This window comes from Mesitornis unicolor, unplaced genomic scaffold (genome assembly GCF_000695765.1).
Source record: "Mesitornis unicolor isolate BGI_N332 unplaced genomic scaffold, ASM69576v1 scaffold8012, whole genome shotgun sequence".
Taxonomy (NCBI): Eukaryota; Metazoa; Chordata; class Aves; order Mesitornithiformes; family Mesitornithidae; genus Mesitornis; species Mesitornis unicolor.
The window spans coordinates 1-27,832 of record NW_010171149.1 but is presented as its reverse complement, the minus strand read 5'-3'; the positions used below and the strand labels follow the sequence as shown (position 1 = coordinate 27,832).

Here is a 27,832-nt window from a genome sequence, read left to right as displayed (position 1 = left end):
GCTGATTTTTTTTTCTCCCACATCAGCTTCTTGCCAGCATAACCTGCAGTGAAGCAAGATGAACTTTGTTTTTAATGGAATATGTGTCCACCTAAATATTGCACTGGAAGGTCTGGTAGCTGCTACAGCACAAGGCATGAAGAATGCAATGTTTATGGAGTGCAGCTGGAGAGGTTTCGGTGCCATGTCAGACTTGTCTTAAAAGATCACACGTTGACCAGAGCCTGATAATGATCAGATAAAACTGTGAGGAGAGCAGAAAGCTGTGGGTGTTCCTGTGGCCCAGCCAGACCTCCCAGCGCTCCCTCCCCGCTTCCCTGCAGGAGACCCCAGCCAGTTCCTCTTCCTTCACCCAAACCTGCTTTCATGCTTCTCTCTTGGATCCTCCCTTAGGTTTGTGCCAAAAAATAACATTTCAGTGCCAAATATTTTTCTTTCTGCAGTTCTGTTTTTCTCAAAGCTTTCATTAACTGTGACAAGATTGCTCACTCTTCGTAGCATTTCTGCTGCAGAAACATGTTTCATAATTCCCCTTTTTTTGCATAAGGAAAAGATTACAATACACTGAGCGGTCTCTGAGGGGCATGTATGAAGCAAGACTTCTTGTGAAGGCAGGAACAATTGGCTCCTGATTCTTCTTGAGTAAAAGGATGAATTTGGGTAGGGCAAGCATATGGGAGTTGAATTATTTCACTCCTACATGAAACTTGTACAACTGCGAAGCTAAAATTGCTACATCACATATGAATACTTTTCAGTAGATCTGCCAGAATCTTAATACTTCATTTAAAAAGTAATTATAACTGAGTATTTGTTGATATTATCAATCTAACACCTATATTTCTTTGAAAGTTTCTGATTTAGTTTCTTTCAATTTTAAGCAGTTCAAAAGTATGGGCTGTGGAGAACAGATGGTTGACTTTTTCTGAGAATATACATTAATCTTTGACAGAATATTGTACTTTTTCATGATCTAGACACTAGAGCAGGGAACGGAAACTCTAGGGACATGTTTTCATGTCCTACATTTGGAGTTCATTTTGGCAAGTAAAATAGATTTTAAACCCACCAAGAGTTTAGTGGATTGAGGGTGCCATCTCGTGGTTGAGGAACTAAATCACAATCATTAAGGTTGGAAAAGACCTCTAAGATCATCAAGTCCAACTGTCAACCCAACACCACCGTGCCCACTAAACCATGTCCCGAAGTGCCACATCTACGTGTTTTTTTTAACGCCTCCAGGGATGGTGACTCTATCACTTCCCTGGGCAGCCTGTTCGAGTGCTTGACCACTCTTTCACTATAGAAATTTTTCCTAATATCCAATCTCAACCTCAAAAGCGCTTATTTGAACATTGGGGGGGAGGAGTACAATATTTCTATTATTGAAAAATATTAATCATAATCAGATCTTTTGTAATGGACCACTTTTTTTCTTAGCTCTTATACACAAGCTAGGTGCTCAGGCAAATATCTGTAATTTTCAAAATGTTTTGCATCAGCTTAAATGATGGCAAGTATGTACTTATTTTTCACTTGCTTGTTTTGTATGTGAATAACACATACACCACTGCTTCAATAACCTTCTCTGAGGAAGGTATCATGATATACTTTCATTATGGAAATGCTAGTTTCCCTTACGTTATTGCTTTGACAGATTTAAAAGATTAAGTAGTAGATCTTTGTGGCATAGATTTGATTGAAATGCAGATTTCCAGGAAAAAGGTGGTTTTTACTACTTTCTGGTGCTGTTTATTTTTTTAACAAAATTATCTCTATATTATTTTTTCTTTATACAGATTATTTAAAGAATCTTTTAGAAGAATCTGCAGACTATAGGGATACTCAAGGTAAATGTCTCTTTAGCTTAAAGAAATAACAGTTTATGTACATATGATAATGTTTCTAAATTTCAAATGCATGTAAAATGCTAAGCCAGTAAGTAGAAATGTTTTCTATTTAGTTCTAGGTTTCTCAGCAAAGATACTGAAATATTGCACTCTTGTACTTCAAAAACGTTTGGGGCTTGCAGTCATGTCAGCTCACCCTTGAATTGAAACCAAGAGATAAGAGTGAAGTTCCACAGGCAGCTTAGGCAGATATTTTGGGCACTGCTATTGAAAGAGACCTGTAGACCTTTCATGATAGGCAGTCTGGTCCACCGGCTGCTCTCCCTCACCTATGAGCCTTTCTGGCCTCCTTCTCACTCTTTGTGCCAGGACAAGCGCTCATGTGGTGGGAGTGAACAAGATCAAGGAGCTGCTCTGGCTTAGGTTTAACCTGAGGAGTTCTCCCATTTGCCTTGTCACAAGCTGCACAAAAACAAGTGACTTCCAAAAGTTTCCCTGCATGTGGGTGGAAAAGGAGACAAGGAGAAATGAGAAGAAATAGCTGGTGATGGAAAAGGATAGGACTACATGTTTCATGGTAGTTTGGGCTTAAGCTGGTTTAACTTGAGCATAGCAAAGCAACGCACATTCAGACTGTTTCCTTCTTCTGTGTGTGTGCCTCAGCAGTACTAGGAATGCTCCCAGTCAATGTTTCCATTTCATTTGCATGAGCCCCTGTCACTTATTTTAGTCTCTTTGATGACATTTGGGCAAGCCTGTTATCTTTAGGAGGGTTGTGCAGAGGTAGTTGATTGGATTGCTCTAGATGAGTGCCTTCAATGCACTGAGCTAAATTGGCTTTCTTATAGCTTTGTCTCCTGATACAGTACTGTAAAAATTATGTTTATTCATAAACATATTTGTTTATTTTAGATATATTTGTTTACTGTAGTGAAAATATAAGCCCCAAATATTTTAGATCATGACTTTTTAAGAGATAGAAAAGTTTGTGTTGCACTTCTTGTGGCTGTGAGCAAACTAATGCTTGCACAGCCTGTTAAATAATGGCCCACTTGAAAAGCAAACAACTTAAGTATATATTTTACTTTACATTTTCTTGTGATTTCTCCAGCTTCTGTGGTTTTTGTTTGTGGAAGTTGTACCTTCCACAATATTTTTATCTCCCTTCATACATCAAAGGTAAAAGCAGAAGCTTAGTTGTATCAATAACTGTGTTGATTTTATGCATTTGACATGTTTGATAGTCAACCTTTGAAACCAGGTAAGAAAAGAAAACCTAATCTTTACTTGCTGGGATCTTTCTTGTGATAATTAAGTGTAACTTAGTTCTGACTTTGCTTAGTTCTGTTGTGGGGAAGGAAGACTAGGTTTGCTTATGGTTAATATTCTTGTGGAAAAAAACCTCAAACACAATTCTTCCTGATGACCTTCATTTGAATATATTAGTCCAGTGAAGTGGCATAAGAACTGAAATGCTTCCCTGCCAAAAAAAAACTTTATGGACTTTGACCCTATAGATCATTCTATGTGGTTGTTTAGATTCATTTAGTCTTGGCTCTGTAAGTAGCCCTGAGATCCCGGAAGTTCCCTTCAATAACCATCAGATTTTTCCGACGTTCTTCAATCTTTCTTTAAGTCAATGAGTGAAATTTTAAGTTTTTAGTAGATATAATAGCTATAGATAGATAGATAGATGAAGGAAAGTATAACAAAAAATTCAAGTACTCATTCCTGTCTTTGTGAATTTAGCTAAATTTCCCTTCATTTTCATTAAAGTGGATGGGAGCTTGGGAGTGTTTTGGCTGGAGCAACTCCCACATTTCCAGTAGGAGACCACCAGCTATTTTTCAGCAGGCTTAGTTGACATCATGACATCTATATCTAAACTTAATTTTTGATAAAATGCTTGATACGTGCTGTGCTTTTTAGCTGTTTTACTCCAGTGCTTGCATTGTCTTGTTTCATGAGAATCTTGAACAAAAGCTCTCCTTAGATTGATTTAAGAGGAGCTTTTTGTTCACACCTCAGTTTAGTTTCTTATATGGCTTCATGACCTTCTGAACCTTTCAGCTTAGAAAGCTGTATCTTTTAACATCCTTTCTTTCTCAATATGGACTCAACTATAGGGGAAGTGTATACATTCTACAGTACCAATACTGTGGTGATTATCTGGAGAAAAAGCACAAGGCTTTGATTTTACCTGGTTTGGTAGGCTTCTCTGTAGCTTTTTAGGCAAATATGGTTCCTTTATTTGGACTGCCTGAGTGCACTTCAATTACTCAGAAGGTGCTAAGTGCTTTAGACTACATTTTATTAGAGCTATTATTCTCTAGCTTTCAATTAAATGAGTCTCCTTTTTCTACTTAAGTAAATCACAGGTTTTCAGATAAGACCCTTGGATGGGTTCTGTCTCGTATACACTCACTGTTCAGTAATTTACACAATCTTTTTATGTAGCCCATTTTCGCAGTTACACCTTAGCATGTATTCAATCAAGTTGCTAGTTATTAAATATCAGTACTTAATAAAATCCCTTGTCTTCAGTAGCTCTTCTCTTTCAGCAATTTTTTTTTCTTCTTTCTGGTATTAAAAGTTTGTAATTTAGAAATTTTAACTTTATACTTATATCTTGAGGTGCAGCAAAACTAAAGGCAGAAGAAAGAAATCACAAAAATTTGGATGATTTTTCTAGGTAGTCTTCCATGACTGGCACTGGAGAGAGTTGTGTAAAATGGGAAAAACTTAATCTCTACATAGTCTCAGCTAAAATGTTGTTTACTTTTCTGCTCTAAGTAGAGACACTGAAATTAAAGTAATTCTTTGTGTGAGAAAGGAAGATTTTATTTTGCTTGTGGACTCTTTTGATTAACTGCAAGAAATGATTGACACTGTTGAGTGAAGCAGTGACTTGCTAGGGCACACTTATTAAACCATAATCCAAAGACTTTAGAGATTTATGGGAATTACTTCTGAATGCAGTGACTGTAATCAGGTCCTTGATTCTTGGCATGATGTGGAAAAGCAATATTGTACCTGTGCTTCACATAATACCAAGGCTAACAAAACCATCATTTCTTCATCCTTCAGATGCTCTAGCTGTTGTCATAGAAGTTGCAAACCATGCCAACGACATCATGAAGCAGGGAGTAAGTATTTTGACTTATGAAGTTGGTTGATTAAAGCTTTGTCTCTTTTAAAAAGAAAAATAAAGTCATGGATGCAAGGGCAATTACTTACCTTTCGCTTTTTCTCCCTGTAGGATAACTTTCAGAAACTCATGCAGATTCAGTACAGTTTAAATGGACACCATGAGATTGTGCAGCCAGGAAGGGTAGGTCCTCCAGATGGCATTCAGCAGATTGCAGTAAAAGTGCAGCACAGATGATGTGCAAGCAAAATACTGAAGCTGGCATATACTGAGAATAAAAATGGTCCATCGCTTCATTACTTGGTTCTAACAGTCAAATGAAGACTGCATCCTCTTATGTGGTTTTGTTTTGTTTTGTTTTCAGACATTTATCTGATGAAAACTTACGATTTTTAGAATATGATTCCTTGCCAGATCTTTCAGGCAGGGTTTTTTTACCCTCAGGCTTATATTTATATATTATATTTGTATATTTTTTTATATTTGTCATGGTTTCAAGTGCAGCATGGAAAAATGTAGTGCAGCCATTTGCACTTACTTTTAGAGAAATGTAAGGATAAACAGCATTTCTCAGTAATGGAACCTTGAATCCCAAAACTTCTGCAGCACTTCGAGTGTACTACTAATAATAATGATGAAAATGCTCATTAGTGTGGCTTGTGCCCTGAAAAGCTAGATTTTTAATTGCCTGTTTTAATTTGCTAGGTCTTTCTGAAAGAGGGAACACTGATGAAGCTGTCCCGGAAGGTCATGCAGCCACGAATGTTTTTTCTGGTAAGATGCTGTGTATGTTGAAACTACACTGCAAACATAAGTAACCAATAACTTCAGGTAGTAGAAAAAATGACCAGTTGTTGCTGTTCTACTTGCTCAGCTCTAATTTAGAGACATCATCTCTTGCATATGCACTCTTTTTAATAGAAAACCATTTCACACTAAGATGTACTGTTTTGAATGATGCTTATTTAAAACTTGAGCGCTTTCATGAGACAGACATTATCTGTGGTAGTGCAAAAATCCTCCTCCTCTCCTTCCTCTGCATGAACCTGCTTGCATCCTGAGCAAAGCCCTGGGCTGGAAGTTAAGTGCTGAGTTCTTTTCCTGTCTCTGCTACTGTTGTTGGGGGGTTTTAGGTTTGTTTTTTTGTTGGTTTTTTTTTTCCTGAAACCTCTGTGCATCTCTGAAGTTTCTGTTTCCACTTGAACCTTTTGTTTATCTCTTCTGTTTAGACAGTAAAGCAACTGTTGCATGTGTAATTTGTGGCATTATTCGTCCACAGTCTTGGCTGAAATCTGTCTTGTAGTTACTGTAGTACAAATAAAGCTTTCCCTAGGCAGTCATGCAGTATGCTTTCTAAGCTTGCAAGTGCCTGTCCTGTGCTCTGGAGAGGACTTTGTAGCATATAAAGCACTGGTATAATTGCAAATGATAATCAGTTAAGGTTAATACTCGCAGAAATCTGGTACTATCTTGAGCTGGACTTTCCAAATCAGATGTTACTAATTTAAGTCACTCTAGCTCAGATTTTCACTGTTTCGTTTTGTGTGGTGGTGGGGTTTGGTTGGTTGGGTTTTTTTAAGATACAAAAGGTGCAGGCTAGCATTTATACCTTTAGACACTTAAACAGTGATTTTTTCAATTGGCCTTGTTGTGAAGATTTAGTAAGGCTTGTGAAACATTTGGTTATTTGGCAAAGAACATCATAGCAAAAACTAGTCTGTATCTACATGCAGTAAATAAAGTTTGGATCCATGTGTTAAACAATACAGAAAATAAAAGAAGTCTTAATAGCTGTTCAGTACATGCAGAGAATGAAGCCAAGTCTGGTAGAACAGGAATTAAACAGTAGATGCACATTTAAACTGGTACAATTCACATGGTACATATGGATAAGTTTGACCTTATAAATTGCTCGTCTCAATTTTTCTATCGCCGAGTTTCTGGAATGTTTTGCTTGCTTTGAATGGTGAATTCTAATATCCTTTTAAAGTCGTTTGTTATAGAGTGTAACTATGTCCTTTTTGACAGCCTGTTCTTTGACATCCATGTGCTGTTTACTCATGTGCCAAATGTACATTTACACAAGGAGGAGAATATAGACAGACACCTATTGTTATCTAAATTCATACATGAAAATGTTTCTTGGATTTCAAGTGGAATAATAGGAAGTAGAAGATGCCCTTCTGGACATCCTGATCCTTCTGGATCTCAGTGCTGTATGAGTTCTGTACTTCCAGTAAAATGCTTCTGAAATTATCTATCTGTAAGCAGTCTTTAGTCATTAAAAAGCTTTGCTTCTATTTTACAGTTCAATGATGCTCTGTTGTATACTACTCCAGTTCAGTCAGGGATGTATAAACTCAACAACATGCTGTCGTTGGCTGGAATGAAGGTGAGCCACTTGTTAAAATTAGTCTTTCTCCAATTCTGTTTGAACGTAGGCCTTCAAAGTTTCAAAACACGACTATGTTTGCCATTGGAAAGGGATATTCAAGATGCTTATGTTACAGAGGAATCCTACAGTCTTAGTGTTTCTTGCATAGTATGACCTGTGGGATTGCTGTCTTGAGTTTTCCTAAAAAACACTGTTGCCACAGGATCACCTCACTTGCATTTCATCTAGTATTGGCCTACTCTGAAATAGTCTGCCTGCTTATTTTTTGTATTGTATTTTGTTTAGACTGTTTCACTATTGCCTTGTAACTGGTTTTTATCACCCACACCCAGAGATGGGGCATCTCTGCCTGGTAAGCTTCTGGTGGATCAGATCTCTCTGGTTTATAGAGATCTGCTAACTGTGAGGGGAGATGACAGCTTTTTGTTTGTAAGGCTTTGTGAAAAGTATCAAAGTTAAGCCCTGAGCCCCTCTAGGAAGTTATGGGGTCATGCACGCCATATGTTGACACAGTCTTTGACATGACAGTGGAAACAACAAACCATTGCCTTGGGGATCCTGTATCTCATCTTGATTCCTGTCAGAGAAAAGCACCAAGTCCAGCTGCAGCACAGATCTGGTGCCTAGGTCCAAGCTTTCACAAGGCAGAGCTACAAAATCTCTTCTGCCAGTAAATGTCTTGTGGTGGCTCAGAACAACTCTTTAACTTTTAAACCTTCTTATTTTTGAAACTTGGTAGCTCAGAAGGGATCCACAGGGTGGTCCAGCCCTTGGAGGTATGGGGCAGATGCCTGCTCTGGGATACACGTGTAGGAACATCTTGTCCTGCAGCAGCAGCAGTGCCTTTTTGTGCCCAGTTGCAGGAAATGCTTAGAGGACAACCAGCCTGGGCACAGCCAGAGGTGTCTGCCAACTCTTGAGCTTCATTCCTCTACAGAGGAATGGTGTTTGTATCTGGTGTTTGTATCAGGCCACAGTGAAATAAAATGGTGGGCTACATGTAATCTTAGTGTAGCTGGGCGCTCTGAACTGGCGTATGATCTCCTACTTTTGAGATATGTCTCTCCAATGTACCCCTTCTGCAATAAAAATGTAAGAAATGTTATAGTAGGTAAAACTAAAGCAACTATACAAGTACCATTTCAGTTTGAATGTCAAGTTTTCTCTCTCAACTGAAGGTTAAAAAGCCAACCCAGGAAGCATATCAGAATGAACTGAACATTGAAAGTGTAGAGAGATCCTTCATTCTTTCAGCAAGGTAAGTCTTACCAATGAATAATGATTTTAAAACCCTGTGGTTTCAAACAGGCCATGTAAGCTTTTTATAGCTTATTTTGCATTTACGTAATGAAAAGTTACCCTTGGCTAGAGTAACTACAGAATAGAGGGAGTGAAAGATGGGGTTCTGGAAATAGGGTTGGCTTTGTTCTCATTTACTTTTGTTCACATTCAAAATCTGATTTGGAAAATTTAAGCTTGTTTTGAAGTGGGCTGACAGAAAGAAAGCCTGGTCACTTGTAATAAGTTTCACAGATACCATATGAATTTGTTATCTCTAATACAGTTTGCCCTGACTTATAAGGAAGACTTGTAAGGAAGATTGCCCCTTGTGAAGTGATGGACAGAAGCACAAAAGCTATAGTACATGTGGCTGGTATTTGGGTTTAAGACTGCAGCTGATAGGGTTTCTGCTGTCTTCAAGACAGTTAACAGTTAATCAGAGTGAATAAAACTCTTGCTTGACTCCTTCTTTTCAGTTTAGCTACACCTTCAGAAACTTTAAGTTCTGCCTTACCTTGAGAGGACGAGGAATTATAATTGTTTCAATTAAATTAATTTTAGGCTTTGCTTTTCAGTATTTTTTTGTTCTTCTACAGTTACTGATATGCTCTGTCAGTGCATTAACAGGACAGGATATGAAGCATGATAATACATTTTGATATTATTACTGGTAACTGATATAAATTGGAAGAAGTCATCTAGGTCTCAGTGAACCTGAAATGATGGAAATGGCAGCAGTTACTGGAATGGTGTCTTTCCCAGAAAACCAAACTCTCCAGGTAGCAGCAAAAGGATACATGGCCACTAAACCAGAGCAACTCTGATCTGCCTTCACCAAGATGCCTGTAGCAAAGACCTGGTTTTGTGGATTGTTGTTTTTACTGTGCTTGAGTTAGAGTTTTATACGTTCTGACGTTTGTGACAGTGCTGATACCAATGAAGACAGACATATTTTCTCTTTTGTTTAGCAAAGCTGAGTAAGGGCAGACTGCTGCTTTTTGTGTGACCTTGTAAATACCGACATGAGGATGTCTGCACGAAGATAGCAATATCTCTAGCTTAAGGGTAGCCCAAGGTTAACCTTGTCAAAATAGCCAAAGGAAGTAGCTCAATTGTCTTAGCAGGAGTTATTTATAACAACAGACTTGAAAGGAGTGAGGTTTTATGTTTTCAACAAATCTAAAAATTTCTTCTGGCTGTTCTGCACATTAGGAACAAAAGATGCATTTCACACTTTAGGGTATGATTCTGCTCCAGTATAATTTGAGCAGGTCTGTGCTGCTTAGGTGCCTTGTTGATTGGGTGTCGCACAGATACATGAAGGTATTTATCTCTGCTTGACTTTAAAAAAAAAAAAAAGTAAAAAAACCGTTGGAACTTGTGAAAACACTATCATCTTGAAATACGACTTACCTGTTTTCCACAAGACAAAATAGACTTGTCTTTTTGAGGAACTGATTAAGTGGTAGCTTAAAAGCAACTCCTCTGAAATATATGCTGGTCCATAGGGGGAAACCACTATAATACAAGATTCTCATCAAATTGGGCGGAGTTTGTGATATGGTTTTGCCTTGACCTTGAAATTACTGGCATTACCCTTGCATTATCAATGAAAGCTGCCCTGATTTGCACACTCTTTTTTAGTGTTGATAATCTGGCATCTTTGGAGAGCATTCAGTTCTGTTATTATTATACTTGCTGGAAACTATGTTTGTGCAGGAGCCCTAAGTTACACAACACTGACAGAGAGAGGCTGCATTTGCTTGGGATGAAGGAGATGCTGGGGAGCCCCAGGTGTAAATGAGGATTTTTCCATTTGTTTTCCATCTGTAAGTGAGGCCTGGGTCTGTTGTGGTGTAGGAGGGAAATAAATGAAAAACTATCAGCAATAGATGCTTGCACATATATTTTTTTTCCCAATAAATTATATTGTTCCTGTTGATAAATATCTTGGATGTGAAGAGAATCCGTATCTTGTCAATCCAGATTGATTCTTCCTTTTGATGATACTTCATTCTAACAGCTTCTTGGCTTCTATGTGGTACAAATCTAAATTGCAAAACTGTTCAAATTAATCTTACAGACATTGGAGATAAATTTCACTTCTGTGTTTTTTCAAATAATAAGCATTATGTGGAGTGTACACCAAAGTAGAGATTCTGAAAAGATCTTAGGAGTGGAGACAGGGAAGGGAGCAATTAAGCTGGTGAAAAATTGTTAGGAGTAAAATGTAAGCCAGTTAATAACAGAAGTCTAGATTAATGCCTAAACAAGAGTCTTTGTCACTTCAGGTTTACTTTTACTGACTGCATTAGTACTCTGTTTTATCTGGTCTGGGTTGAGGTCTCAGTTTTCCTGATCTATCTGTAGGAATGTGTATTGTTTTACATGGTACAATGCTGTATTGTACGAGGAATCTCTTAATCAGAGAAACAAGTTAGCGCATCTGCACGATGCAGCACTGTGCAGAAGTAAAGCTTTAGTCCTGAAAACAACAGCAGTGCCAGCCTGATGTGATCTGAGGCCAGCTGGCCCCATACCCCTCAATAAGGCTAACGAGGAGCTACCCAAGGCAGACATAGCTGCGTCGCCTCCTCTAAGGTAATGATGCCTGATGCAAGACAAGCTCAGCTGGGAGAGGTGCCCTAAGGCACTGGAACAACAGGGTCCTTCTTCTGGGAACCCTCCTGGGACCACTGAGCTGCTTGGCTCCCTTGGGCAGCTGCGACATGTGCCCCTAGCACACGCATTTGCCACCAGTAACAATTGCAGGGTCTCTCTCTGCAGTCCATTTAAAGGTTTCTAATGTTATGTTAAATCTTAAATACATACTTTTTAAAAAAAGTTTAAAAACCCTAGGAAAATGCTGCAATTTCAGTAAACAAAATGACTTTTGGAAAGATGCAACTGGACCTGCGACAAGGGAAGTGCTAGGGCTGTGCAGCTGTGGGGGAGGGCGGGGAGTGACAGCAGAGGAAACACTGCCTATTTTGCTGCAGCAAACCATTACATCAGTTCAGTGCCTTTGCTCTTGGGCTCTGAAGGATTGTAAACAACCCTGAAGGCTAGCACCAGCGAACATACAAAGTGCGAGCTCTCTACTGAAATATTACGGTGTAAGCAACGTAGCTGCCTGTGCAAGCAGCTCTATGTGTAGCAGTCCCCACATGACTGGGGGATGCTTAATCTCCAAAAACTGTGCAAACTTTAAATTTAATTATTTATTATAGTTTTAGGAACCTCATTAAATGTAACTGGGTTTTGAAAAAGCCAAAAGAGTTGATTAGGGTTATGAATGTTACATAGCTAATGCAGCCCAGTTGCTCTCACCAGATGGGGAGGCAAAGGTAAATAAACTGAACAAAATGTTCCACTCAGAGTGTGAGGTACTGGGACCGACAATAAAACATTGCTTTGCCCTTGCCTGTATCTTATTTCCTCTCCTTTTGTTCTGATTTTGTTGCTGTGTGCGCTAGATTTTTTTTTTTTCCCCTGGTGCCTCACAGGTTTCCCCCATGTTTACCTTACCAGATTTGTCCTCTCTGATTCTCTATAGTACTCAGTTTAATCCAGTTCAAAACCCTGGCTCAAAGTATTTTCCTTAAAGGTTCGAAGATGATCAAAGCTTCCAAATTCACCTACAAAAGCCATTAAACAATAATTGGTGTTGCACACCTAATTCATGTAAATCATTGCTTTCTTCTTCCCTAACTTTCCTTTTCATATATTCATGTTCAGTTCCTTGGTTTAAACAAATTAATTTATTTGATACTATTTAAGAAGTGGGGGATAAAAAATAGTTGGTAGGTTGGTAGTGGCTGAGCGGGAGTGTAGTAGGCCACCCTTTGCAGCAGCAGCAGCATGAGTTTATATTACACGAAAGCAGGGGTGTGCTAGTTTCAGTAGGAACTGGAGATGGCCTCTAAAACTGAAATTGCAACAGAGTTAAGTGTAATACAGCTAATGGAATTCTAATCAACACTTGTTTCTTAATTTTAAATGTTAATAATAATATATTATTTTTACTCCAACAGTTCTGCTACAGAAAGAGATGAGTGGTTAGAAGCTATCTCCAAGTCAATTGAAGAATATACAAAAAAGAGAATCACATTTAATCCTAGCAAAAGTCTTGAAGAGGTATATCACACCAATATTGTTGGTTTGTTCCCTTTTTGAATATAAAGTTTCTTTGCAGGGGTTTAGAGAAACGAGGCATTCCATGATGACCACTAGAACAGGATGGTAAATGATAAGTGAACAGAATGATATTTCATAATGTTATCTACTTCATAAATGTAAAATTATTTCTTTCCAAAAAAACCAAACCAGCTTTCTCAATTCTCTCGGTAATCTAGGGAACAGAAAGATTTTTAAAATATAGCAGCTATTGATATAAATAGGCTGGTAAAGCTTGAAAGTCACACAGCCTGTTTGGGCAAATTAAATGTAGCTCTGTCTCCAGGTTTGCATTAAATGGTCACTGATGAAAGAGCAGATGAGATTTAAGACCATGACAATTTATCAGAGAAGGCTTTCCAACATAATTAACCTGTGATGACTGAAAAATATTAATCTCCTTTCTCATCCCTGAATGTAATGGTATTCTGCCTATGTTCTCTCAGGCAGATTCAGAGAAACAGGAAGAAGACAGTCCGTTGGGATCAAAGGCTCCGATCTGGATCCCCGATACACGAGCCACTATGTGTATGATCTGTACCAGTGAATTCACATTGACGTGGAGAAGGCATCACTGCAGGGCATGCGGAAAGGTTGGGCAATTTTGTGATTACCTTTTCCCGTTAGTCATTCAGGCTCTTTGTGTGACAAATGCGGGTGGAGCCTGATTGCACCACAACCACTCTTTTAAGGGAACACTGTACTGTGACACAATTACATGGAATAAAAACGACACTTGGGTTGTTTGGTTTGGGTTTTTTTTAGAGCAAGGTGTGATGACAGACCAGTTTTCAACCTTTTAACCTGTTACATGTTTCTAATTTTGCATTTTGGAGTACTATTTATGGTTGTCTTCTGCTTCTGCAATTATGTAGTACAAACAAAGAATGTTAGCTGAAATGAGAAAAGTATCTTCCTCACTAATTTACGTAAGATAAATAATGATTTTGTTTTTAAGTTAGTACCAAACTTATGGTTAACTTATTGAATGCAGAATTCAATGCAGCTGAGACATCTGTGTTGTGGAGAAATTGTCAAGAGAGCAATGGCTATTTTTAGTTATTCCTTTAAAAGCTTATGATTTTAACAGTTCTGCGGAACTGTTCAACACAGTAGGCTTATTCTACTTCTCATGGATTGGTAACATTGGCTTATTGACTTGCACAGTTCAGTGATTTTTTTTTCTATTTAAATTTTTATCATTTCGAAGAGAAAAGATCAGCATGTTGAACATAAGGAAAAGCAAAGATCTTAAACCATTTTCAATGTAAAATAGTGCCTATTTCAGGTTCTGTTACGGGCTTAACAGTACTGAAGTGAATGTTTTTAAGCATTTGGTGATTTACAGGCGCACGTCACATACAATAATGTTTTTATCTGTTTCCAGATTGTCTGTCAAGCTTGTTCATCAAATAAACATGGTTTAGACTATATGAAAAACCAGCCAGCAAGAGTATGTGACCATTGCTTCAGGGAGCTACAGAAACAAGGTAAAGAAAGTCTGCACAATCTGTCTTATTTTTGTGGCCCTTATTAACATGGTATGTCTGTGCCTCATCTTTACTGCTGGATTCAAGTGCCTAATTCTGCCAGTGCCTGAAAAGCGATCGGCATCTGAGGTTGTAAGAGGCCAAACCAAGTCTCTGTGGAGTCAGCTAGGAAGTGAATTTGCAATATGTTGGCTCCTCCTTCCAGAAACACACACACATTTGCCTTACAATAATGACACGTAGCTTGTGCTGCTTTCTTTTTGGGATACCTACTGTTGCATTGCTTTTCATTAATCACAGGGTACAGGTGTACATTAAAGTCCTTGCAGCTGATCATGACCTCCCAGTGGGTTCATGTGTACTTTTACTCTCTGAAACTTGTATGCCTGTAAACTTCATTTTTGCCAGCTAAGCTGCTGAGATAGCTGAAGTCCTGGGGCTCTGCAAAGACACAGGCCTTCATCTCACTGAAGCTGAGTCTCTTCAGCCTCAAGCCTTGGCTCATCTGGAATTCAAGAAGTTAACATATCTGCACCTCAGGTTCTGAGGGCAAACTCTTAACGGTTGCCTACTGCACACCAGCAACATGGATTTCAGTGTAAAACACCATCGCTAGAACTGTTTTTCATTGAAACACTTTCAGTGATGCACGATGGTAATAACATTTGCTTAGAGGGTCAGTTTCCTTCTCATTCTGAGAGAACTCAAATCCATCTCTTTGAAGGAGCTTCACATAATTATGCAGAAGTGAATGTAAAATCAACGGGGGCACCTCCCAGTGAGGTGGGAATCGGGTCCCATCTCACAATACTTGTTCTGAATTTGGTCCAAAGGTTCTAGTATCAAATACTACATAAATGAGCCATAAGCAAGGACTGAGACAGTTTGCTGCCCTTCCTTCTGGCAGATAGTCTGGTTTGACACAAACTCTCTTAGGGTATTAGGAAATCTATGATGCCCCAGTAAAATAATCAAGCTATGGCTTTCAGTATGCTGGGAGTGGCATTTTTTATGGACATGTGGAAAGCAGCATCAGCAACCCTTGAAGTGGTGGTGGGAGCATGCAAGGATGAGGAAGATGGATTGCCTGGACCACCTGCAGGGCTCTGCATTAGACACTAGAGGCTGCTGTGCTGCAGGCAATGGAAGGTGATTTTAGCTGGGAAAGAGCTGCAGAGCAGATACACATAGTACAGCTGGCAATCCAATTACTCTCTTGCTCTGCTCGTTATTTCAGAGCCTCACTGTGTTCAGGGACAACTCTAGAATGGAGGTTAACGAAGCTTAGGGCAGCCCTACTCCTTCCAGGCTGGGCTGTAAATTAGTGGCGAGTGTTTCTGGGACAGGGGGTTTTAATGGAGTGGAGTGTTGCAGAAGTCTTCCAGGAGAGATGAAGGGACTAGTGCTGGGAGTGGAGAAAGACAGCATGTGCTCTGGAGATGGGAAGCTCCAGAAGTGTGTGTGATGGTGTGATGTTGAAGAGAAGGTCTACAGCATCCATACTGAAAAAAGCTGAGACGATAACAGATACATAGAACTGAAAGACAGAGTTGAGAAACAGAGGTGAAGATCAGACTGAACTGCAGAGGACAGGTCTGAAAATTTGGTGTGGTTTTTAAGACCTATTTTTCACCCTGCTTATGGGCAAAGGTAGTTCAATGTTAAGAAAACAAATGTTGAAAACAAACAGGACCAATCTGTTCAGTTTTAAATTTCTCGTGCATTTTTAGTCTGATTGTAATTTCGGGGATTCTAACTCATGGTGTTGATTATAATACTGAAAAGTTAATTCAACACTGAATTTAATGTGGGTAGGTGTTGTTATTGAAACACTGTAATCAGAATTAAAATGTCAGCTGTTTTTAAGAAAAACTGTCCAAGAATCATTGCCCGTGTCTAGTCATCTGTGACATGAAAGCAATATATTCATCCTATGCATTTCAGATAACCAGTGCACTGCTAAGAGCGCATCTCCAGTCAACCATAAATCCTCATCAAGTGCCTTGTCTACAGTGTTACATAGTATTCCCTCTGGAAGGAAGCAGAAAAAAATTCCTGCAGCCCTCAAAGAAGTAAGTGCCTTATTGGTCAAAAGTAATGTCCTGTTGGGATTGCATCATCAGTATTAACAATGAAAAAATTCTATATTTTAGCCACCTTTTCTAGAATCAAAAGTTGAAATTTGCCTGTAACAGTGATTTGGGCCTTAGTTTTTATCAAGTCAGGGACCTGAACCATGAAGCAGCATATGAGCTGCGTAAACACCTGTGAGACTGTGATTCAGAGAGATAGTTGGAAGTGTCATCTTGTTCTTGCTTCCCTGTATTTAGAGGAATTGCGATTTACCTCTGTACCAGTGGTCAGTGAGAAGGCTCCTACACCAACTCTGCTCTTGGTTTATGATTAGGAAAGGTAGAGCTAAGCTCTGCCTACCTACACTGGAGGTCTTGGGAATGGGAGGAAGTAATTTTTCTTCTTATATAGGAATGTGTGTTCTCCAGCTGTATGTGGTCCTGTTTCAGCCCTTTCTTGTCCTGTTGCATCTGATTTAAGCTAGCGACTGCAGAAACCCGTCCTCCAGACCAGATAAATGGTAGCAGACAAAATACTTATTCTTTCAGCCATCTGAGTTAATTAGCAACATTAACTTGACATCAGGTTAGAATCTGAGTCTTTGACAGAACAGATTTCTGAAGACCTGTTTTAAAAAAGCTGTACTGTCAAAACCTGGACAGATGCATAACTCTTGTGCATTGGGTTATTTTTTTGCTTCAGGTTTCAGCAAATACAGAAGACTCTACAATGAGTGGCTACCTACACAGATCTAAGGGCAGTAAGAAACCATGGAAACATCTATGGTTTGTTATAAAAAATAAGGTGCTATACACATATGCTGCTAGTGAGGTAAGAGCCTACATATTATAAATTAAATATCCAATGATAATACTGTATTTGTAACAAAATTGTTGTTTATTTTTACGATCTAGAAACACACTATAAAGTTAGATCACCTTACAGTAATGGATCTGATTGTGATGTAGTATTTTGAAAAGGCCCAGTGAGCTTGGTACCATAATATGCTGATATAGCTATGCTGTTTCTGGTTCCAGACCTAGCTTTGAGTATCTCTGCACTGCTCACCATTGCACAGTTGTAGGTATGTTCTGAGTCAATCGAATAAATGGGGGTCTCTGTAAATGCATCGCACTGGACTTGTGGCAAAGCCAACATTATAAAAGCATCTTGAAATGGTTTATTCTGCAGTTCCCTAAGGTATTTTGAATGCTTGGAAAATAAACAGACTAAATCTCTTGACTTCTCCTCAAACTGTCGTCTTCAGCCTGGAGTTACTATTTAATATACAGTTGAAAATAAGAAATGTGTCTTGTCTAATGGAATTTGCTTTTTTATTTAGACTGTATAGTCCTATTGCAGTGTGGAATAATCTCTAACCAATATATATATATATTTATATAAGCTCTGCAAATCCCAGCATGTGCTGAGGATGTAGTTTTATTGTATCTTATAATGTTTTGCAACACATATGGATGTATTGTAGTGTGGGACAATGTTGGGTTTTGTTTTTTTTGTATTACATGTTATGTTTTACTAATAGCTTTCAAAAGCAAAATAGCCAAAGTATCTGTTTAAAGGTATTGCTGTCTCTCACTTTCTTTCAAAATGTAAGGCCTAACCTATCCTGACAGTCTAAAGAATTACCCTTCACTTCCACGCCACCTCCACTCTAGTTATTTGGCTGGTTTGTGCTCAGATTTGTTCCTGGGTTTTTCCTGCTATAGTGCAACCTTTATTTTAGCACTTCTGAATTATGTCCAGAACTTGTGATGTTATTTCCACCACAGCATTGGCAATAGTAAAAAAAAAAAAAGTACAAACTTTTGCACAGATTTAAAAAATATTTTAGAGCATTGTATCTCTTCTGGCAGTTGCAAAGAAAAGGCATATGATTAGTCTATGACAAGTCACCTTAAATTTTCTTTTGCTTGGCTTCCTCTGAGATACCAGCCTTCCAGAGTAGCTTCACTTTGCCACTCACAATCACAAAATTAACTCTTTCCTATTTTCTTTAAATTAAGGAATATCTGTCCTGATTTTTCACCTTGATGAGCCATTACAGGAGACATTGTTTAGAGAGTCTCAAGGGAAGGCCCAGTGTGGCCTTAGCCAGGAAACCTTACTTAAGCTCCTTATATTGGTTCCAAGTGATATAAAGATTAGTGGTAAAAAGACTACTTATTAGTGGTACAAAGACTAAAGAAAATAAAACGGATTGTTTTATTATAACAGATAATAAAACAGCCTTACTTGACTATTTTCCAATATATAAAAGTGCTGCTTTCACAGGATACTCTTCTTTCAATGTAGAGCTTTTCACCTTGTGTCAGTGTCTACGTACATTCTTTGTTTATTTTTTCTATCCAGAAGCATTGCAGGACTTTGTGTAGTTACAAAACACTACTTTGGAACTTGCAGAGGGTGAAAATACTTCCTTCCCCCCTGCTTCTGAAAATGCTGTGCATTGTATTTATTAATTAAAAGACAAGAGTATAAAAAAAGGAAGTAACTGAGATGAATGAGGAAAGGAAAAGGTTGCCTTTTTAGCCAGGTTTTGAAATTAAATGAAAAGAAAATAAAAAGGTACAGCTTATCTTGCTACATTGTCCTAGACAACCACTTGTGAACATTCAGCAACTTTTTTTCCCTATCCTGTTTTCATCAGCAGAAAGCAAAATAAGTTTAGCCATGAAAAGCATTTAGAGAGTGACTCCAGTGCTTGAGAATATAGTTACATCCATAGCTGCTCCTTTTAGCACGCTCAGTGCAGCTGTAGGATCCCATACTGCTTCTAAGACATGCAAACTCACTACTAAGGTTGCTGGAGCGAGCACTGGGCTAGTGTGGGACCTTTGGTCTGCTGCTGAGGGGCAGTCGATCTTTCGATATCAGAAGTCCTTACCAGGCAGAAGGATGAGTCTGTACAGTGAAAGACAAGGGAGATGTTATCAGGGAGATAAAAAGAGGAACGGCAATGTTGAAGTCTGCAAGGTTTTGTTATTTCCTGTCCCCTGATTCACGCATGGAGACTATAAAAAGCGGCATTTTGTGCATGACTATTGGTAACAACTTGTCTGTTGTATGATCTGTTGCAATGGTATGGTGCATGAGTAAAGTCTAAATGCATTCCTTAGTGTGTCTCAGAAGCTCTAATTTTGTCTTGTTTGCTTTTTCCCCTATAAAATAGGATGTGGCAGCATTAGAGAGCCAGCCTTTACTTGGATTCACTGTCAGTGAAGTAAAAGATGAAAACTCAGAGTCTAGAGTGTTCCATTTACTGCACAAAAACACTTTATTTTACATATTCAAAGCAGATGATCCTCATTCAGCTCAAAAGTAAGAAACTATTTGAATTAATTTTTTTTAATGTTTCAGAAGTAATGAATGTTAATATTCACAGATTAACCATATGTACAAAAGAGGCATATTATGTAAATACTAATAATATGTAAATAAAACTTTTAAATTACTTAAACACAAGGCCCTGGTTTGATTAGGACTTCTGAAATGCTTTAAATGAAGAAGCAGACTGTCCTCGGCAAAAGAATTAATGTAAGAGAATGGAAAAGTCTAAGATGAAATAAGAAATCTTTCTTTTTTCCTAGCCCATTCCTCTGTCCTTGGTCTGCGGAAGTGAAAATTGAATGTTACCTTTGGAGAAATCTGGAAAATATGTTTTAAGAATTAACTGATGTGTCCCTTTTTTTCAGCTATTTTTAATGAATATATTGCAATGAGAAGTAAAGCAAAACCCTAAAAAGAGACAGAAGTTTGAAGTGTGTGCGGATGTGCCTGCGCACCTAGGCATGCTTACTATGTTCAGACCAAAAGCCTGAATTCAAAGAACACTCACACAAGCTGTTTCATTTCAAGTCCTGCTGCTGTGTCTGAGTTTGGAGTCATATTTATCCATTTATGCATTGTGTGTGTTTTACATAAAATAATCTAGAAGCTTGGTTATTCATCAGGAGAAAACATTTGCTGTAAGAATCATGGAGTAAACTAGAAATGAGCATGGAAGCGATGTATTTGAATTATCTTGCCTATATGCCTAGTTTATCTGGTTGGTTTCACTGCCACTTTCCCAAATGAATTTTACATTAATAAAATAGATTTAATGTGCTAACTAGTCCATTATTAATAGTTAACCATTCAAATGGCTGCAGGTATGGTTTTGTGCAAATAGGGATATTCTAAAAAAACAAAGTACCCAGGACAACTGAAAATTTTGAGCAGCTGAGAATGTGCTTAATGACACTTCCCTATAAACAAAATCTGGAAGTCTTTATTTGATTTTTGGGGGGTATTTTGTCTTGCAGACGCACACAAATGTTTCTTTGTTAATTAAGATACTATTCTCTTGTTTTCACTGTGTCCTCATTTGTACTATATAAAGGAAAACTTAAAAAAAACCCCAAATCCAAGGCATTCAATGGCTCTGTTTTTCTATTCAGACAATGGCTTTTGTGATCAGTAGGAAAACTGGAAATTGGACACACTCTGTTTTACTGAGGCTAGGAATAGCATTAAGTACCTCAGATTGCAAGCTTTCTCCAAGTATTTAATATCCTTAGGAGATTTATGCTGAACCTCCAGAATAAATGGTGCTTTGATAGCATTAGAAGAAAAATTTAAAGAACATGCTCTTGGCCTGTTTTCATCAGTGGATGCTATTTTTTCCTGCTAGGGTCAAAGAAATATCTGATGGCATGTGTAAATACAGTAGCAAATGTTAACAGATGTTTACTTTTTTAATGAGCTTTGAAATTTGTTGGTCCAATACTACGTTCAATGCTTAAACTGTGTATGAATTCATTGTATTTGCATTTTATTTTAGTGATTTTTAGTGACTAAATGACAGTGGAAAATAGAGTGAGCTCTAAAAACTAAGGGATAGAAGTCTGAGTTGCATGTGCGGGCACAAGCATTTACACATGCTGAATATGTTCATACCGAAAGCTTAAATTCAACAAACATGAGCACAGTTACCAACTTAAACGCTCAGGGCAAGGAAGAGCCTTGTGAGCCAACATCTGTGACTAACTTGTACATACCCTGTGAATACTAAGACAGGTTTGAATTTCCGTGACAAAGATGATTTTACAGTCTTTGTCTCATTCAGTTCTTGCAAGATTTTCAGTCAGGAAAAAAAGTAATCAGTATGTGGGCCCCTTAACTTTAAATGCACACAACTTAGCTCAGAAGACAGAATTATTCTATTTTTTAACTTTATTTGTCAGTGTAGCATCTGAGTGCTTCAGAAACATTAATTTTTGCAGCATCCTTGAGAAGGTGAGGATGTTTATCACCCTCGTAATCAAGTAGAAACAGAAACCACAGCTATAGGAGGTAAAAGTATCTGAATGTTAACTTTGAATTTCCAGTTTGAGACACCTCGGATCAGCTGTTTGGCACTTCCTTCCCCACCTCCCCCCTTTTACATATACTTGTATTTTCACAGATACCTTGGCATATCCTACTTTTTGAGCATTTGATTTACCAGCTTCACTTGTTCTTTATGTGTGTAACTTCAGTATGGAAGAGGTACAGGAAAAAAAAAAAGTACTTGTACCGATACCTAAAATAGGTCTTTAGCAAACTTTGGATGTTTGGACAAATTGGGTAGATTTCTGGCATTTGCACTAACAGACCAACTGGTAATGGAAGCACGATGTTACTTCTTGTGTCAATCTGTAGCTAATCACAGCAATGTGATTTATACTTTTACCAGCAGCTTCCTAACAGTGTTGAATTTTCTAATAGGTGGATAGAAGCTTTTCAAGAAGGCACCATATTATAGCAGCGTCAGCATCGCGTCTGCAAGTTTAAAGGAAAATGTCCAAGGATGGTGGTAAAACAGCAGCTGTTCACAGAAATGGAATCCTGCCGTCTCAACCTACACAAAATTGTATATTTGTCAGGATTAGGAGTTGTTGCGTTTTTAGTGTAAGGTAAAAAGAATTGTGTGTATTTCTGTGTTAATAAAAAAGTGTTATTTATTAAATTCCAATGTTTACTTTAATGGTCAGAATTATTTGTGAGGCCTATTATGATGTCCCAAGTGCCCACGTCTTCAGAATGGCAGGTAGTTGGTCAACATATTCCTAAAGTTTGTCCTTTTTAAAAAAAAAACAAACCACAAAACAAATCTGTTGCAGTTGTACGGTTCCTCATGATTTGTGTACACGTTTGAGTTGCTGATGCTCACTAACAGATCAGAATAGGAATTTCAAAGGTTTTGGATCTTTGTTGGCCATGTTAACTCCTTTATGAGAAGGTGTATAATACTGCTGCTCCTTTCCTTCAGTGGCAGTTGAAATCTTGCATACCAATACATTAAAACAGTACAACAAATTCGGTATGACAGAAGCAATTGCAAAGTACAGCTCAATTATTAAAAAAGAGAAAAGGGAAAAAGATTTTAAAACAGACTTTGCAATTACAGAGATAAGGCACTCGAGCTTTTACAGTACTACAGATGCCAAAGAGACTAAATGAGTTATCTTCAAACAATTGCAGGATGTATTTTCTTTTATGTTTCCAGTAGTAATTTAAAGCAGAGTAAAAAAATACATATTTGATATACAGAGAAAAGGTGAAATATCTTATTTGTTTCAAGACTTTGTGTCAAATGAGTTCTGTACAGAGCATGAAACACTGTATAAACTATTGTTCAAAGAATGTTAAACAAATTTATGCACACCCCTCTCAAAATTTTAAATTGTCTATTTAAACATTATGTTTAAACTGGAATTGCCATACCAAGACAACACAGCTTTTTTAGTGCAGGTGGCATTGAAACGTATACCATTCTTTGAAATACCTTTTGTTTACACTCTGATTTGTTCTGTTCGACACTTTACAATACAATTCAGTTTTAGGTGTGTGAGGGTTTTTTTATTTTTAAGAAAATTGTCTGTATACCTCATTAAGAAATAATTACTGATGATTCTGGTGCATTTATTCTACTTAACTTTTGAAAATGTTTTAACACTGTAATAGCATAAATGGAACTAGAACTATGAAAGCAAGCCATTTTTATGTCAAATGCAACGCATATGTAGCCAGTTAATTTTACTGTATGAAACACTTCCCAGTGGTCCTCTGAATCAAGCTAGTTGTGGTAACAGAATGGAGAGCAACTAACTTTGAATTCAAAGTTCGAATCCATGTTAATAGCTATTCTGTGGCCGCACAAAGAAAAGAGAATAGATGGTAGAATAGTTAGTGGTCATCACAGAAAGGCCAAGATGCAAATGCAAACCAAAATTCTCTTATTCCCTCAAATAGCTCGAGATCAGGTCTAAAATACTAACAAAGCTCTGAAGAAGCTTGATTTTCCAGAGCTTCTGTTAAGTTCGTGGTGGGCTTGGAAGCCTGATGCCTAATAGTAAGTATACAAGTAATTTCACTGACTTCAGGCATTTGAGTACCTTTCTGAATCAGGGACTCAAGGCTGTAGATCTGGCTTCCCTCCTGAACACTAGAGATTTGACCAGATCATGTTTGAAATTCAGTGGGATTCTGATCAAAGCCTTTATTCTCTTTTATTTTAATACAAATGTGATAAATGAATATTTTTCTCTTGTTATAGGTAAAGGGCTTTTACTTCATTTTCAAAACCAGCTACTGACTGAAGCCATGTAGCATGTCTCTCCAGGGTGATTTCGGACATGGCTTTCTTTTACTGTCTTCGAAACAGAACTGGTGTCAATGTAACACAGATGTGATGTGGTTCTTCCAGATAGTATTATCTAAGGGGAGAGCTTCTTAGTATTTTTATAGGGAATGCACACCAACTAAGATGGAAAGCCATGAACCGGCAAATGAATCAGAAATGTGGCTTGGAGCAAGCTAATTTAATTTCCATTTATGGTTTGATTTTGACCTCCCTGCTGCAAAACAGAGCAATAAAAGTCAAAACACATACTGAATCAGGTGCCCAAGTTCTGCCTCGTGTGGTGTCCAACTACCTCTCAAGGATTTGGTGCAGAGTGAGAAAATAGTTTAAAGTGTTCTGTAAAAATCAGAGGACTTCTTCCAGATGCACTTGATCAATCAAAAAAATCTTTCTGTGACAGAAATAGATTGGAGTGGAGCCTTAAAAACAACAGTACACGTATCCTAGTCCTAGTCTGTGCAAAATAAATTGTCTTTGTAAACATGTTTGAATATTTCTTCTCCTCTTTCTCCAGTACTGGTGCTTTGTGTCATAAAACCCACAACATAGGCATTTTCTTAATGTTTTCAGAGAGTTCCTTTTCAAACTTACTCTGTTTCTCCAGCTCACCTCCCATTTTGATTCATTGCCATCGAAAGTAAAGTATTCACTTCTTGATTTGACTAAACACTAAAACAAGACCAGAAGTTTTTAAACACCTGGCTACCTCTTATAAGAATCTATAGTTAATAATTAAAGATTGGTTAGTAGAGAGACAAACATTAGCATTGAATATTAGTTCTAGCATCTTTATTCTTGGATAAATGAACCATTCTAGGATGCTGAATTCTCTTTAACTTAAAAACTTTTCTGTGCCCAAAGGACTTAAAACAAATGGATCTGAGCAGCTAAGGAACACATTTACTAAGTATTTTCTGTGTGTGGAAACTTGATTACTTGATGATGTAAAGAGATGTTTGGAAAGACACATTCAATGCATTTGTTTGCCAGAACTGCTGTCCCATGTATTTACCATCCAAATAGGCTTTTATCTGGCGCAGTCCTAAATTGTACTGTCCAAATGAAAGCATAGAATCTTTATTTTGTAAATGAAAACAGTTTAAAGTTGTAAATATTCCTGTGGATATGTATCATTTTTGTATAAATAAATTCACATTAGTTGAGTCTGCATCTTGTGCTTTTTAAAAATATTTTCAGGTTTTTATGTATTACGCAATTTGTGTACTCATTTACTTTCAAATGGCAGAATTTACGTCATTATCCTGCACATCAGTCTTGCTTTACGATTCCTACGATGTTTTGCTCTTATGAACAGAAAACAGGCTAAAAAAGCTGCTGCTGCTGCTGCTGGATCTGACCACCTGAAACAATTTTAAGTGAACGGTCTTGCTCATGTCAGACACCACACGCTCTCACTACCAAAACTGGTGCCTTTGCTACAAAAATTATTTCCATCTTCCTGCCATCCTGTCTTTCCTTAGCTGCCTCATACTGTTTAGTTCTTCACTTTCTGTTCCTTCTTTTCCAGCCCCCCAAACTAAAAGCCTGTGCCTTCATGAGTCCATGTTTGTTTTCTCTAAAGCCCTTCCATAACCGGGTGTGGAGTCTGTGCTAAAACACAGCTTGCAGACAAAGAGCAACAACCCAATAAATTGCACCTGAGCAAGTCCCATCTGTAGGATACCAAGCACTGGGGGTTTAAATCCTCAAGCCACCTCCCATCCCTGGGGAATGAGGGGCCATCTGAGCTTCATCAGCTCAGGAATTAACTAGAGTGCCTACCCTGATGTCTTATTTTTGTGAGGACGTAGGATTTTTACTCACCTCTCCCTCTTTAGCGACAAATATGTGAATTTACCTACCTGGTGCTGTGCTCCTCTTTGACTTTTGTAAAAGAAAATATTCCCATCATCCTACTCTTCTTAATGGTTAATGCATCTGATACTCAAGCTAATTTTTAAAAATAAATCATTTACCACGTTGTTATGAACAGACACATAAGGATGCTAAGAAACAATCATTCTGAAGAATTAAGGGAGTTACATCTGCCTGAAGGTCAAATGAAGGGTGTTACATTAATAAATACTTTGCAAAATCCAGTTCTGCTGTACCTCTCAAAGTATGCCTGAAACACACATTTTCTGTTAGCATAAGTGTTTTAGCAAGGCCTGTAAAGGAGAGATTGTCTGTCAGGTTAGGTGTGCTGCCTCCGTGTACTTCTCTGACATAGGTTTGAAAGCAGGTTTTTTGATAACTTGCAGTAACAGCACAGGGTTTTGCTTCTCTGCATGTTTTTGCTACGGATGTGTCTCTTATTATCCTGGCTGACGCAGCTACATGGACGTGCCTTTGTAATACAGATCAAGTCTGAATTGGATCACTTGCTAAGAAAAAATATCAAAACGTATTTTATTGGCCACGGTGACATTTTTGCTCTATTGAGGGTATAAGAATACTTGTCTGAAATAAGCTTTGGTGAGAATTCCTTGGTATTTGTGAAATTAAACTGCAATAAGCTCCTTCATTTAGAAAGTGGATGTGCAGCTAGTTTGGGAAGTGACAAGTACTGCAAATTGAGAGTGCTGTACCATTTGACACTTTCAGGAAATGCTTAGCAAGTTAATTGCTCCAGTTTCAAAATTCTTCACAAGGTTTATTTGCATTTGGCTTTTGGGAATGTGTCTGATCAAAAAGCAAAATACAATGTTCTCAAGTACAGACTGAACTAAGGATCCTGTGCTTGGGTAGTTAGATACAAATGCAGCTGTGGGACTGGGGGTGGGAAGAAAAGCACTAAAGGAATTGGCATGATTGTGAATGATTTTATTAATGTTAACACATAAATTATTTGTATTCTTTGGGGTTTTTTCATATCCCTGCTTCTCAGATGTTGATTATTCCCACTGGCACAGGTTTCCCAGGGAAGTTGTAGATGCTCCCTCCCTGGAAGTGTTCAAGGCCAGGTTGGACAGGGCTTTGGGCAACCTGGTCTGGTGGGAGGATGCTGATGGCAGGGGGGTTGGACCAAATGATCTTTAGGGTCCCTTCCAACTCAGACCATTCTGTGATTCTATGATTATGTCATCCAATTGAGCAGAAATTGCATAAAATGGTATAAATTGATTTCAGATCATGAAACTGTGCATACAGCCCCAGTGGCCTAAAGGACCTTGAAGATCCTGCTGATCTCTAACCACAGCTACACAATCTTCGTTAAATAGATGAAAGAGCAGTGGGGAGAAAAAGCACATTATTTAAACTGTAAAACTCTTACTTAAAATCAAGGTCACTGAAATAATTACCATAAACTAAGCAATCAGCTAACACAACTTCAGCCCAAGCGCATGTCGAGACACAGCCAGCACAGCAGTCAGTTGTGCCTTTGGCACTTTTTCCAAAGCCCTGCTCCAGCCGGGAGCGCACTCATGTACCAGCCAGGCTCCCCATTGCCTTTCCAAACCCTTCTCAGAGCAGGGCTGACATTTAACGAAGCCATTTGCTGCTGCCAGGCTGGCGGAGAAGGTCAGGTCTTCCAGACACCGCAACGGTAACCGCGAGGGTACCTCACGGCCTGGCGGGGTGGTTTCTGCCCGCACCATGGGGCACGTTTCAGGCCGCGGAGCGCTTCGTCCAGGACCCGGCCCACTGCCACGTCCCCACGCCCCTTCAGAGCTCACCGCTTCCCACGGCACCCCCTGCCCCGCGGCCCCTGCCTGCCACCGCGGACAAAGAACC

At 38.4% G+C, this 27,832-nt stretch overlaps 1 protein-coding gene across 1 annotated transcript in view; it reads left to right on the top strand.

The window, feature by feature from the left end:
* LOC104537137 (FYVE, RhoGEF and PH domain-containing protein 6-like) overlaps positions 1-22,216 on the top strand; it is a gene marked incomplete at its 5' end in the record, with an annotated part of 28,579 nt that extends 6,363 nt beyond the window's left edge. Inside the window, 13 exons of the mRNA XM_010179932.1 lie at positions 1,800-1,850; positions 4,938-4,996; positions 5,110-5,181; positions 5,704-5,772; positions 7,307-7,390; positions 8,572-8,651; positions 12,709-12,811; positions 13,297-13,443; positions 14,238-14,340; positions 16,285-16,412; positions 17,116-17,244; positions 19,604-19,752; positions 22,180-22,216. Coding sequence (XP_010178234.1) covers positions 1,800-1,850; positions 4,938-4,996; positions 5,110-5,181; positions 5,704-5,772; positions 7,307-7,390; positions 8,572-8,651; positions 12,709-12,811; positions 13,297-13,443; positions 14,238-14,340; positions 16,285-16,412; positions 17,116-17,244; positions 19,604-19,752; positions 22,180-22,216 — 1,211 coding nt within the window. The remainder of the gene's footprint in view (positions 1-1,799; positions 1,851-4,937; positions 4,997-5,109; positions 5,182-5,703; positions 5,773-7,306; positions 7,391-8,571; positions 8,652-12,708; positions 12,812-13,296; positions 13,444-14,237; positions 14,341-16,284; positions 16,413-17,115; positions 17,245-19,603; positions 19,753-22,179) is intronic.
* Positions 22,217-27,832: the final 5,616 nt, after the last annotated feature.